Source organism: Scardinius erythrophthalmus (genome assembly GCF_964197995.2).
Source record: "Scardinius erythrophthalmus genome assembly, chromosome: 3".
Taxonomy (NCBI): Eukaryota; Metazoa; Chordata; class Actinopteri; order Cypriniformes; family Leuciscidae; genus Scardinius; species Scardinius erythrophthalmus.
In genome coordinates, this window is record NC_138223.1 from 8,401,366 (window position 1) to 8,415,215 (window position 13,850).

General features: G+C 38.3%; 2 protein-coding genes across 2 annotated transcripts; both read left to right on the forward strand.

Annotated features, from left to right (window-relative positions):
* Nucleotides 1-1,878: 1,878 nt before the first annotated feature.
* rasd3 (RASD family member 3) lies at nt 1,879-2,520 on the forward strand (the record flags this gene model as incomplete). Its single annotated transcript, XM_081361089.1, has 1 exon — nt 1,879-2,520. One exon carries the CDS (start codon nt 1,879-1,881, stop codon nt 2,518-2,520), a length of 642 nt encoding a protein of 213 aa, XP_081217215.1.
* A 3,641-nt stretch (nt 2,521-6,161) lies between these two features.
* plk1 (polo-like kinase 1) lies at nt 6,162-13,056 on the forward strand. The gene is made up of 11 exons (XM_081362556.1): nt 6,162-6,896; nt 7,428-7,596; nt 7,681-7,825; nt 7,951-8,044; nt 8,258-8,480; nt 8,648-8,714; nt 9,599-9,699; nt 9,925-10,002; nt 10,119-10,273; nt 10,372-10,554; nt 12,347-13,056. Exons 1-11 carry the CDS (start codon nt 6,534-6,536, stop codon nt 12,551-12,553), a joined length of 1,785 nt encoding a protein of 594 aa, XP_081218682.1. The 5' UTR covers nt 6,162-6,533; the 3' UTR covers nt 12,554-13,056.
* Nucleotides 13,057-13,850: the final 794 nt, after the last annotated feature.

Sequence of the window (13,850 nt, forward strand, 5' to 3'; positions counted from 1 at the left end):
ATTAGCAGGTGTAACAGTTAGTTTTATGGAAGCTTCTGCACATGACAATTGTCATTACTTAAATAAGCATAACTTAAATTCTTTAATTATAATTAATGATTACCCTATGGCCCACCAACCCCCAATTTGAATTGAAATTAAATTTACTTGAAATGAAATAAACGTTAACTGAAATAAAATATAGAACATATTATAGTCATAACTTATTTTATTATTATATTACTTATTTTATTATTATATTACTTATTTTATTTCAGCTAGTTGCCAAAGCAACATCACTCATTTTAATTTAGTTTAACTTGATGTATCTACTAAAATGACTGAAACTAAAACTGAAATGAAAAGAATAATAACTAAATGGACATTTAGTTACAATACAAAAAGGAAAGTAGGCTGCTATTAAAAAAATAAAATATTTATATATATATATACATATATATATATATATATATATAAACTATCTCAAAATAACACTCGAAGGCACCGTAGCTAATGATTTGTACTTTTTCTGAAGAAAATGTGAGTGGTGCTAGTCCATCTCATTTCATTGATGCAACTACCTTGCCACAAACACTCCTTCAAGGAAAAAAATAGGCCTACTTTTTACTACTCTAGAAAAGTAATAGCATGTCGCCTTAATAAGCTGCACAACTTGGGTGCAGTTTAGTTTGCATCAACAGGACATTCATCCTTTGCAAGCATGGACAGCAAGGGTCCATGCAAGGACGGTGCATCTCCATACGTCATGGTTCCTTGGAGGTGATAGTGTTGAGTACAATGTGCATTTGTGGAGTAAAGATGACGTCTACCAATATGTTAGGGATTTACACAAAATGTCAACTCTCTGCTCTCTGAAATTTGCTGCTGATGTCAAAAGGTCACTTGCATCTGAGACCTACAACAGCACAAACAGGCGTATAATAAATATAATCACAATCACAAAAATATTCTCTATGTACTAATACTATGCTGCATTAAACAAGACAATGTTCAGAGAAGGCAGGACTGAAAGCCAAATTAATCATGTCTCTTATGTTATTCAGACAGATATGGAAATAAGCACTTTGACTGCATTCAGACTTGCGTCAACTGTTTGTGTGGAAAATGTCAGTGCTCTGAGGTGGCCGTGTCTGTTACCATCCCTGATACCATGATTTTAATATGCAATGAATGGAAACTCACCTCTGACGTGATGAGCTCATGAAACACTTGTTTGGAGTATTACTGACCTCAGGATGCTCTCTCTGCATGAGGAGGTGACCAGCAGTATCCTTGTTACATGTAGGCTACTCACTATAGTAATAACAAGTAAATTATGCATAATTACATGCAACTACGCCTAAACCAAACCTAATCTTAACCCTAAAAGCATGTTGTTAATTAATATTACGTAAATATATAATCGCACTGTAACAATGAGACCTTAAAATAAAGTGCAACCCATTATATATATATATATATATATATATATATATATATATATATATTGCACATCACAAGTGGATCACAAATATGTTTGTAAAAAAAAAATTAGCCATTGGTTCTTAATGCACCAACAGACAACCTTTGCACGAGATTATTAAACCCCAAAGGTTTGCGCCCCGAAATGTTCCTACTGACCGCTAGCTGAACTCCTGAACGTGAAACTCTACAACACAGAAACCCACGCACCCTTCACGTCACTCGCGTTCCCATTGGCTACAACTGGTGCGTAGGACGCATTCGGGTAATATAAGGGCAGCATCCTTGTCTCTTCTCTACACTCAGTCAATACTGGTTACCGATCACGCTTAAAGTATTTAATGTGTTATTGATTCTTTGCTCATCAAAAATCTCTTCGGCAGACTAGCCTACGTTATCAAATTGACGACTGAAGGAATGTCTTTGTTGGTGCGGGAGCATCGGACTGTGCGCTTTGTGTTTCTGGGTGCCGCCGGGGTTGGAAAGACTGCCCTGATCACCCGCTTCCTGCAGGACCGCTTCGACTCCAAGTACACGCGCACGGTGGAAGAGCTTCACGCGCTCGAGTACGACACGGACGGCGCGACGGTGCGCATTGAGATCTTGGACACGAGCGGCAGTTATGCCTTCCCAGCGATGCGCGCTCTGTGCATCCGAACCGGGGACGCGTTTGCGCTTGTGTACGCCGCCGACGAGCCAGACTCCCTGGATGAGGTGCAGCGACTCCGTGAGGAGATTCTGGAGTTGAAAGGGGAGAAGTTTACAAGCATCACGGTGATAGAGAACAAAGCGGACCTGAGCAGCCAGAGTCGCCAGGCTACAGCTGAGGTGATGCGGGCGGTGGAGGAGGACTGGGGCGCGGGCTTCGTGGAGACGTCCGCGCGCACCGGCGAGAATGTCACAGGTGTGTTTCGGGACTTGCTTCAACAGATGAAGTTACCGAGCCGTGTGAGCCCGGCACTGCGCAGACGGACGCAGACAATGACCAGAGAGGTTACAGATAAAGAGACGAGGAAAAAACCGACAATGAAGAAGAACAACAGCTGTATCTTGTCTTAGTGGACATTTACATGACATTATTATATTTTGTTATGCATCATACTGATGCTTGAGTGATCTGGATCAAATAGGCCCCACATAAATGATGGGCAATTGAGGGACACTGAATGTTGATACTTTATCAGAATCATTTAAAGGTTTTCTTTAACTTTTATGTCTGATCTCTCTAACATAAGTCATCTTTAATGAGTGAATAAATGCAAATTATGTTTCAATCAGAATGTGTTCTACTCTGTATACTCCTTAGCTTGTTCCATAAAAGGTATCAAATATGACCTAGATAAGTACAACCAGTGCACTTGTTTAGGAATGAAGGAGAGACATACTTATTCATTAATATGACAACATTAGCTTGAGTCTAGGTCAGATCAAGCATAAATTGATCACTTTGCTGCTTTGATCCCAAAAGAAAGAAAATAGCACTCTGTGCATTTGACTTATAGAACATGTGAAGCGTTTTGCTACACGTGCCGAATGTCCTGAACTTTCTTCAGGAAATAAAGTCAGCTTACAGACCTTTTCATCAGTACATAGTGTGCTCATGACTCAACACCATGTCACACCCTTTCTTTGCTATTGGGATCAGGCACGATGGAGCACATGGGCTCTCCAAATATTATATCATCAAAACCTTAATGCTCCAAAAATAAAAACAATCCATTATATATTGCCAATGAGTTCGAGCATGAAATTCATGCAAGATAGTTTGTGGCTGTTTTGTGGGGTATCAACTTGAAGGGTTAGTTCACCCAAAAATTAAAATTCTGTCAATAATTACTCACACTCATGTAGTTCCTCCACAAATTAAGATATGTTTGATAAAACCTGAGAGCTTTCTGTTCCTCCATTGACAGCTGTGCAACTACCACTTTGATGCTTCAAAAAGTTCATAAAGAGATTGTAAAACTAATCCATTGAACGGTTTAGTCCAAATTTTCTGAAGAGACACAATCACTTTATTATAATAATACATTTTATTTATAATGCACTTTAGTACCCAAAGGGTTACAAACAGTTAAAACAAATGAAATACAAAATGTAATAATACAATACAAAAACAAGTCAAAAAATGCTTAACATTGCAATACAACTAAATATAATAAAATACTAATCATCTCAATGTGTGTTGCCATTTTATAAAAAGAAATGTTTTTAACAACTTCTTGAAACTGTCTAATTTGGGAGCATTTCCGACAGTAAGAGGAAGTGCATTCCAAACCACGGAGAAAGCTCTCTCACCCATGGATTTTAATCTACAGGCCGGCTGCTGAAGAGATAAAGAATCAGCAGACCGAAGAGAACGAGAATGCACATACAGCTTATCAAAGTCACAGATATAAGAAGGGGCCATTCCATGCACTGCTTTGTAAGTTAAAGTGAGAGTTTTAAAATCAATACGCGAATGAACAGGAAGGAAGTGCAGACTGGACGCCTGTAATGTGCTGACGCGATGAAGTGAGAACACTTGCTGCTGAATATACTGTAGCCGTTTGATAGATTTGCAGGTAAACCTACAAACAGGGCATTACAATAATCAATCAGTAACAAATGTGTGAATAAGCCTTTCAGCATCTGGCAATGTGAGGAAAGGCCTACTTATATAGCAGAGTTTTTAAGGTGATGGAATGCAGATTTTGTAATACTCTTAATGTTTGAGTCTAACGTCAGATGAGCATCAAAAATGACACCAAGGTTACACACAAGAGTAGGTGGAGCTATGACACTATTGTCCATAATCAAATTAGAATTGTTATACCTTTATGGATAGCAGCTGGCGTACCAATGAGAAGAACCTCTGTCTATTAAAAAATATATATATATATATGGTGCATCCACATGTTTATATCCTGTACACACTCGGAAATAATTGAGGTGACATTAATATCAGACTTAGAGCTGATATAAATCTAAGTGTCATCAGCAGAAAGGTGGTAACCTAAGCCATAATTCCTAATATTTTGACCCTAAAGGAAGCATATAAATGCTAAACTGCATGGGACCCTAAACAGATCCCTGACGAACACCATGGCAGACCTGTTCAAAGTCAGATTTATTGTTTCCCGAGACAACAAACTGAGAATGATCTGTAAAGAAGGATATTAACCATTTAAGCACCAAAAATACCAAGCTCTCAAGTCTATTAAGCAAAATGATATGTTAGTCAACGGTTCACAGCCACAATAGCACAACACAATCGTATAGTACAATTGAAACACAAATGCAAAAAAACAACAACCAAAAAAACAATGGTCTGCCAAATTCATATCTGTAAAGACAGTTTGTCAAAATTAAGAATAATTTTAACGTTGGTACATGTACCAGCAGTTGCTGACCAAAGATAAATGACTGTGTGTAGGTGGCAGTATTTCTGACCTGTCTAATTTAGCCTATTTATAATTTATTCAGCTTTCAAGGAGCCTTACATGTTTTATGCAAAAATTGAGTACTTCCTTTCTCACTGCAACCCTGCAACCCACCTCTTTATATATGCTAAAATTATCTAACTGCCATGACAACCTATTAGAGAGACACTTATGCTGATTTAAAAGGTGTATGCATGCATTTGTGAATGAACTAGTCGTGAGTGCCATAATGGGAAAGCTTTCATGAAAAAAAGTAAACAACCTTATTAGGAAACACTTCACAAGATTATTCACAAAGAAAAGCACCTACATAGCTAATCTAAGTCATGGCTTCTTTTTATGGGTTGACTAGCTGTATGAACAAATTTTGCATATAATAATTGTTTTTCACATGGACAAAGATATGAATTTTAACTCTGTGAGAAACAATTGAAGATCATGATACTGAATGAGACTAAAACAAATGCTAAAATGGTCCAATAATGTAAGATATTGTAATACTTGTTACTGCTCATTGACCTTGCAACATTGTTTTGGTTTTGTCACAAGGGCACCTTTTCTGTTTATCTCTCTTTCTCTACTTTAGAACCTACACCCACACTTGTACAAACATAAAAATGTGTGCAATGATAGGTGAAAATGTGCCCTTATTTAACTATTCTCACACACAAACATGCAAAGGTAAACAAAGTCTTAAAAACACGTGGGATAACTGGCTAGAAGAAAAACTGGAGCAAGATACTGAATTTACTTTTTGAGATTAGATACACATGAATGAATGTGAATAAACAAAAACCCCAAAGTGCACGTGGCACGATTAAACAAACGGAATAATGTACAAAACCAAAGGATTAGCATTTTCACTCTCAGAAAAAAGGTACAAAAGCTGTCACTGTGGCGGTACCTTTTCAAAAGGTACACTTTTGTACCGTAAGAGTGCATATTAGTCCCTCAAAGGTACATATTGGTACCAAAAGGTACATGTTGGTACCAAAAGTGTACATATTAGTACCCTTTTGAAGTGTACTGTCCCAGCGACAGCTTTTGTACCTTTTTTTCTGAGAGTAAAAATGAGCAAATAATATACAGTAATATATCAGGTAGTCCTGTCCGCAATTAAATTATTTACATTTAAATTGATTTAAACAGAATTGTCATTTTTGGGTGAACTATCCCTTTAAAACCCAGAGAACACAAATAAAGTTTTTCAGAGCGTGCACGCGGAGTCACATGATGCTTCGCTGTGTTTGGTCAGAATTTAAATCCCAGCAGCCAATCAGAGGCGGAGATAACGAATCGAGCACAATTCAAAAAGTAGCAGGGACTCACTGCATTCCCAATCCGAGCAGCGGGCCGACGCACTTCTTCAATGCCCGTTTCATTTTAGACTTTTCAGCGAAATCCCACAGATGAGTTCTTTAGGGCAGTGAATATAGGGTTTTAAGATTAAATACAGTGTTTTTACTGAGGGATTTAGTTGTTCAAGTTATTATTTGAATGTAGTTTAAGGTGCTTCGCAACGGATGTGGATGATTGGCGAATTGCATGCTGTTTCGGGATAAAGAAGCAATAATCTTCGCCTCGGTTATTTATTTTTCAAGACCTTAGTGTACCTTATTTTACTTAAACCATCTTATAAAGTGTGCAACGATGAGTGCTGGGATTGCAAAGACGGCGAAGCCATCGACTCACGTCGATCCCAAATCTGCTCCTCTGAAAGAGATTCCTGATATTCTAGTGGATCCCAGAACCATGAAGAGATACATGCGAGGTCGCTTTTTGGGAAAGGGCGGATTTGCGAAATGCTACGAAATCACAGAAATGGACACAAAGGAGGTTTTCGCAGGGAAAGTGGTGCCGAAGTCGATGCTGCTTAAGCCGCATCAGAAAGAGAAAATGAGCTCAGAAATCTCCATTCACAAAAGTCTAGATAATCCACACGTAGTGGGATTTCACGGGTTTTTTGAGGACGATGACTTCGTGTACGTGGTGTTGGAAATCTGTCGGAGAAGGGTAAGAACAGGGAAACCAATTTGAAAACAGACCGTCAACGGTCAGTATTCCTGTCACTGGCTGATAGTATGTTGCAACGTTTGCGGTTTAATGCATTAAACGAATTAAATCCTATCGAGATTAACAGATATTATGTTTCTAAATATGTGTATTCATCTTAATGGACGGTTATGGTGTATAAACTAAAACAAGTTGTACTCGCGTATGTCGCTAGTGGATTTTAAACTGGAGGATGTGACGTCAGTTGATTTTGTGTTTCTCGGAGATGTTTATAACGAACTTTTTTTTTTTCTTTTTTTTTTTTAGCTTTCATCAATTTAATATGTGTAGAATCTAAAAGTTCAAATAGTCCTCCAAACCTATGAAACATAATTTTTTTTTCCCAATAGGTTCTTGGAGAATTCTAAATTTGATATGATTTCTGTGAGAACATTGTAGATTTGTGTTTGAATGTGTTGTAAATAGTTTGTTTGAACTTTCCGCCTGCTCTAGTTTTTGTTGATTCATTTTTTCTTTCTTTCTTTCCCCTAGTCTCTCCTTGAATTGCACAAACGGAGGAAGGCAGTGACAGAGCCTGAGGCCAGATACTTCATGCGCCAGACTATTCAGGGTTGCCAGTACTTGCACAACAACCGGGTTATCCACCGTGATCTCAAGCTAGGGAATTTGTTTCTCAATGATGACATGGATGTGAAGATCGGTAAGCAAGCAATGATTGTTCTTTTCCACTTTTTTTCCTCCTGACCTTTTTTAAGAAAGATTAATTGTAATTCTCACTCTTTAGGTGACTTTGGTTTGGCCACTAAGATCGAGTTTGATGGTGAGAGAAAGAAGACCCTGTGTGGCACTCCAAACTACATCGCCCCAGAGGTGCTCTGCAAGAAAGGCCACAGCTTTGAAGTGGACGTTTGGTCATTGGGATGCATTCTGTAAGTCCCACTTTGATTTATGTCTATGAAAGCATTTTCATAGCACTTTTGGCTTATCCTTGCACAATGATACATACATTATAAAATAGTGCATGTATTGTTGATAACTGAGTTATGTCCATCAGATACACGTTGCTGGTTGGAAAGCCACCATTTGAGACATCCTGTCTGAAGGAGACCTACATCAGAATCAAGAAGAATGAGTACACTGTTCCTAGAGTAAGTATCTTTGCATCAGGAGTTTGCCTTTTTATATCTCATAATCCAATCTACAACTAATGCATAGAACCCAACCTAGATTTTTTTTTTCCGCCCCTGTAATCCATTGATCCTGTCTTGGAATTTTGAATCCAACTTAAGTAAAAAGTGAATCTGGTCTGTGAGAAGCCGATTGGTGGCTTATTGCATTATGCCTTTTTTTGTCTTGTTTAGCACATTAATCCAGTTGCTGCTGCTCTGATTCGTCGGATGCTGCACGCTGACCCTACACTCAGACCTTCTGTGACCGAGCTGCTGGCCGATGAGTTTTTCACCTCCGGTTACGCGCCCGTGCGGCTGCCCACTTCCTGTCTCACTGTTCCTCCCAGGTTCTCCATCGCCCCCTCCAGTCTGGATCCTGCCCTCCTTCGTAAACCCCTATCATCACTTAATAAAGGTATGTGTATAGGCAAATCCATGCTTAGAATGCAAATTGTATTTTGCCACACCTGCTTTTTGTGTTGATTTCAGGGGGTTTCCCACTTTGTTGATTGTCCTGTCACTTTGAAATGAAGTAAAATGGATGCCTGTAAGTTACCTGTAACTGTTCTTCTCTGTGTACAGGAACAGACAGTCCTATTGAGAAAATGGGGAAAATGGAGCAAGCACAAAGGGAAGATCTTCAGCAAAGGTTAGTTTTGAGTAGATATTGGAGAACTATTGACAATTTAAAGGGTTAGTTCACCCAAAAATGAAAATTCTTTCAAATTACTCACCGTCATGCATTTCCAAACCCGTAAGACTTTAGTTCATCTTCAGAACACAAATGAAGATCTTTTTGATGAAATCTGAGAGCTTTCTGTCCCTCCATTGATGGCCTACTTCAAAAAGTTCATAAAAACATCGTAAAACTAATCCATATAAATTGAGCGGTTTAATCCAAACTTTCTGAAGACACTTTCGCTTTATATGAGGAACAGAATAAATTTAGGCTTATATTTACATATAAACATTGTACGGCAAACAGAAACTCAACTGAACCTTGACGCGTGAGAACAAACCTCTCGAGGAAGCTCAAACGTGCTGCGTAACGAGAATGAACCTCATTGGTTCTCGTACGTCATGTGAGCATGCTTGAGCTACCGTTTACCACAACTGATGAATGTGTTGAATGTTTATGTGAATAAAAGCCTAAATTAAATCTGTTCATCAAATAAAGTGATAGTCAATTCAGAAAATTAAACCGCTCAATATGGATTAGTTTTATGATCTCTTTATGAACTTTTTAAAGCGTCAAAGTGGTAGTTGCATAGCTTTCAATGGAGGGACAGAAAGCTCTCAGATTTCATCAAAGATCTTTTGTGTTCAGAAGGTGAACAAAAGTCTTACAGGTGTTGAATGACATTTGGGTGAGTAATGACAGAATTTTCATTTTTGGGTGAACTGTCCCTTTAAATCTAGTTTTGGCCAACACTATCAAAACCATGATTCTTAATAGAGTTGTGAACTTTGGCTTGTTCTAGTCTGTTATAAATTCAGTGTATGGGCTTACATCACAATGTATATTTTGCGAAGGGATGGAGCTGAACAGCCTGACACCAACCTGAGTGACATGCTGCAGCAGCTGGCCAGTGTCAACACTGCCCGGCCTTCTGAGAGAGACTATATTAGACAAGGTAACAACATGAATTCTCTGCATCTTGCAAGTGAAGTGTTGTTGCTATATTTTAATGGAAAGAGTAGGCACTTGTATGATCGCAGAAATCAAAGTATACTTCATGCATTTGTACATAAAGCCAAACAAAATGTATTCAGTTGGTGTTTTGTAAGTTTAAAAATTATACATTCTCAAACTATTGACAAGCACAATGCAATGAATTTTTTTTTCTCTCCCTTTACAGAGGAAGCCGAGGACCCTGCTTGTAATCCTGTCTTCTGGATTAGTAAATGGGTCGACTACTCTGACAAATATGGTCTTGGTAAGACACCATGCTGACACGATATGCTGAAGTCAGAAGCTAAATTGAATTTGTTTGTGATTCACTGAAATGTTAGATGTATTGTCCTTATGCTACTGTATTTTCCCCCTTCATAGGTTACCAGCTGTGTGACAATAGCGTAGGCGTTCTGTTCAATGATTCCACCCGTTTGATCATGTACGCTGATGGTGACAGTCTGCAGTATATCGACCGCAACACCACAGAATCCTACCTCAGCGTTCGCTCCTACCCCTCGGCACTCTCCAAAAAGGTCTGTCTGCACTGGAAATTATGTAGTGCAATGAATGAGTTTCATAATGGTTTTTGGTTATTCATGATTCCTGACCTCATCTCCCCTTCCTCTTATAGATTACACTCCTCAAGTACTTCAGAAATTACATGAGCGAGCACTTGCTGAAGGCCGGGGCGAACATAACACCCCGCGATGGGGATGAACTGACCCGGTTGCCTTACCTTCGTCACTGGTTCCGCACTAAAAGTGCGATCGTGCTGCACCTGAGCAACGGAACTGTGCAAATCAACTTCTTCCAGGTGAGAAAATACCTTGTGCCCTATGAAATCCATTTGTTTTGGACTTTGATTTAAGCCGGGACACACTTAACGACTAAGGCTGATTATGAATGTAATTTGATACTTTGGACTGATCATGCCCAAACGTGCCGAGTCAGAGACGGCTGCGTTCAGTCGGTGTTTAAAATCTGCTCTAGTCGTTGGAAACTATAAGTGTGTTCAGTCTTAGAATGTTTCAGCTAGTTGTTAAGTGTGTCCCTGGCATTAATGGTGAAATTAAATGTTATAATCAAAAAGAATGTCTAATTAAAATCATTGAAGTTATACAATTTAATAACAAAGTTCAGTTTTAATGTCCCCAAATTCTGTGCTTTCAGTTTACATCTTTCTAGTTTCCAATCTAATGATTTTAGTAAAAATAATTGAAAAGCATGTCTAATCAGTTGATTTCATAAAACTTTAGCAATGAAATTTTTAAAACAAAACAAAAGCTTTTTTTTTTTTGGATTTAATTTAATACAAATTTGTCAAATGGTGGTAATCAAAAAGGCATTAGTGAATTCATCTTTTTTTTTTTCCTGCAATTTTCATCCCGCTTTGTATCGCTACAATGTCGGTAGTGTATGTAAATGAACAATGTTTAATTGTTCTCAGTGTTACCTAGGCACAGAAATTCACGTTTGTCAGCAAAAATGGCCGTACACACCGGGGCGATTTTCGCTGACGATGAGCCGAGTGAACATGCAAATTCATTCCCTGACATTAGATGGCGCTTAATACCACTCCATAACAGTTCTCTTTTATAAGATTTTTGTAGTCGCTGTCGCGTTTGTCACAGTTCTTTATGTTCCGACACCAACGAGACCAGCAGCTCTACATTCATCTTGCCTTGCATCTTCCTCGTCTTATTTCTTCCCGGCAGTGTTTAGACGCTACTCGGCGCATAACTTCTTCGCTGTTACGTATGTGTGCTCGGCAAGACCGTTTTGTGTTTGAGCGCCCCCAAGTTGTGTTTTACTGTAACTTCAGAAGCTCCAGACACGTGAGCAAAAGCGCCAATCTCATTGGTCGGATAGTTTTTGACGCGGCGCGTCAAACCAAAAAAACGAACCTGAGGCTTTTTTTTTTTTTTTTTTAATTACGCTTTTACGCGTGACGTTTTTCGCGTCGGTGTGCACACTCACATTGGCGCCCTTTGTTTAGTCACGAGGCGTTAAACGTCGGCGAATATCGCGCGTGAAATTCGTCCCCGTGTGAACAGACCTAAAGTCTGCCAGACGAAGCAAAATGCACAATTCGGCAGATTAATTTTGAGAGCTCAAGGGCTTTCGTGAAAGCTACAGATTTTTATGTATCCCGCCAGTCAGATCAACTGAGGGTCATTGACAGAACAGTTATTGTAAGGGTAGGTTTATCCTTGAAAATTGTATCATACTACATCACTCTATAAACAGCATTATGGTGAAAATTGGGAACATTATGGCAACAAGTTTCGATCACATGTGGCCTAACGAAAACCGTTTTTGGTCAAATGTTGCAATTTATTAAACTTATTTTGGGAGCAGAAATAGTGGTGTGCTGGTTCTTTTGCATTTCAGCCAAGTTCTCTTTTGATCGAGCACCTGTTTAAGGGATGTTTAGATAAGCCCATACAATGAATTTACAGTCCATCCAAAATTTGAATTCTGAGATTCTGTGATGCACAGTAAGTTTCTGTTTATGACTTGAATCTGGGTACTTGTGACATGTCAAACAAAATACAGGAGGAGCCAAATTGACACTGAACCCACCGTTTTCTTTTTGTTCCCTCCAGGATCACACTAAGCTTATTTTGTGTCCCCTAATGGGAGCAGTGACGTACATCAACGAGAAGCGAGAGTTCTGCACCTATAAGATGAGCTTAATCGAGGAGTTCGGCTGCTGTAAAGAGTTGGCCAGCCGTATGCGATACGCTCGCAACATGGTGGAGAAGCTCATGGCCTGCAAAAGCACCACGGCAGCCGCCACTTCAGCCCGCTAACCCACTGACGTCACAAATTGTATAGCTATGAGGTCCCCATCGATTCTGGTCTCCTTCAAATGAGTCTGAGGGCTCTTAAATATTCCAGCAGGAAATCTTGTACAGTTTTCTGGGTTCTACACTTCGAATTCCTCCCCTGGATCTGTTGTTTACTCTCGAACTATCACTTGTTTTCTGGGTTTAGGGAGTTTGTGACCATGCTAGCTGTCTGTATCATGTGAATGCCCTTTTGTACATGTTTTAATGTTTTAGAACTTGTCTGTTTACCTTTTGATTGTTCCTTGTATAAAAGCTTTTGGACATTTAATCTTTTAATTTGTAAGAGAATATTTGAAAAGTTTGTATTCCAAAATAAAGATCTTTTTAGAGAAATTGATTGTTAGATATTGTTAATGATATATACAAGTTTATAATTGCGAGTTAAATTAAAATATAAGTGTGCTTTGAAAATTAGAGTTTTGTGTTTGAATCAACATGAATTTTCTATCAACTTTTAATATTTCACTCATTACTTTAGATAAACAAACCCACTCACCATATTTGCATAACATGATTGATATGGGGTCCACTTTCCACTACTGTTAAAGATGTGCTTTTTTTTTTTTTTTTTTTTTTATAACGTCAAAACTAAGGTAAATCTAAAGGGAACCAATATTGTTTTTTGTTTGAGTGAAATATGGTTTGTGGTAAACATAAGTTGATCATACTTGGATGTTTTGTTTTACAATGTAAATTACACACTCGCACCCCAAACGTTCTTATCTAGCAACTTATTAGAAACACAAATTTTTAAAATAAGCATTTTGGCTTCTAAATTTGAGTTTTTGATATGGGGGTGTGTTATGTTGTGGAACAAAACATCCAAGTATTGTAAATTTTTTACCACAGAATTTATTTCACTCACAAAACTTAAAATAGGGAAGTCTTTGTCTTAATTAGTCTTGGTTTTGACGTCATCCTTGTGTCACTCTATACTTTTATTCACCAATGATGCATTTAATTGAACAAAAGTGGCAGTAAAGACATTTCTGTTAATGCTGTTCTTTTGAACTTTCAATTAATCAAATTCTAATATTTCATAATATTACGGTATTTTTGATCATATAAATACAGCCTCGGTGAGCATAAGAGGCTTTTTTCAAAGTCATTAAAAATCTGACCCTAAACATATTGCATATTTCTGCATTAGAAGAAAGACTTGATTTAATTGTGTCCTCTCAGTAGCGTTTATTCACATTGCCACTGAGTGCAAGAACAAACATTTACTTTCTGCTCTTGCTTTTAAAGGGTTAGTTCA

Excerpts from the sequence above, each read along its gene's own strand:
- plk1 (XM_081362556.1), top strand. The coding sequence starts at position 6,534 with ATGAGTGCTGGGATTGCAAAGACGGCGAAGCCATCGACTCACGTCGAT. Across the intron at positions 7,826-7,950 it reads TGGTCATTGGGATGCATTCT|ATACACGTTGCTGGTTGGAA; the intron begins GTAAGTCCCACT and ends TATGTCCATCAG. Across the intron at positions 8,481-8,647 it reads CCTATCATCACTTAATAAAG|GAACAGACAGTCCTATTGAG; the intron begins GTATGTGTATAG and ends CTCTGTGTACAG.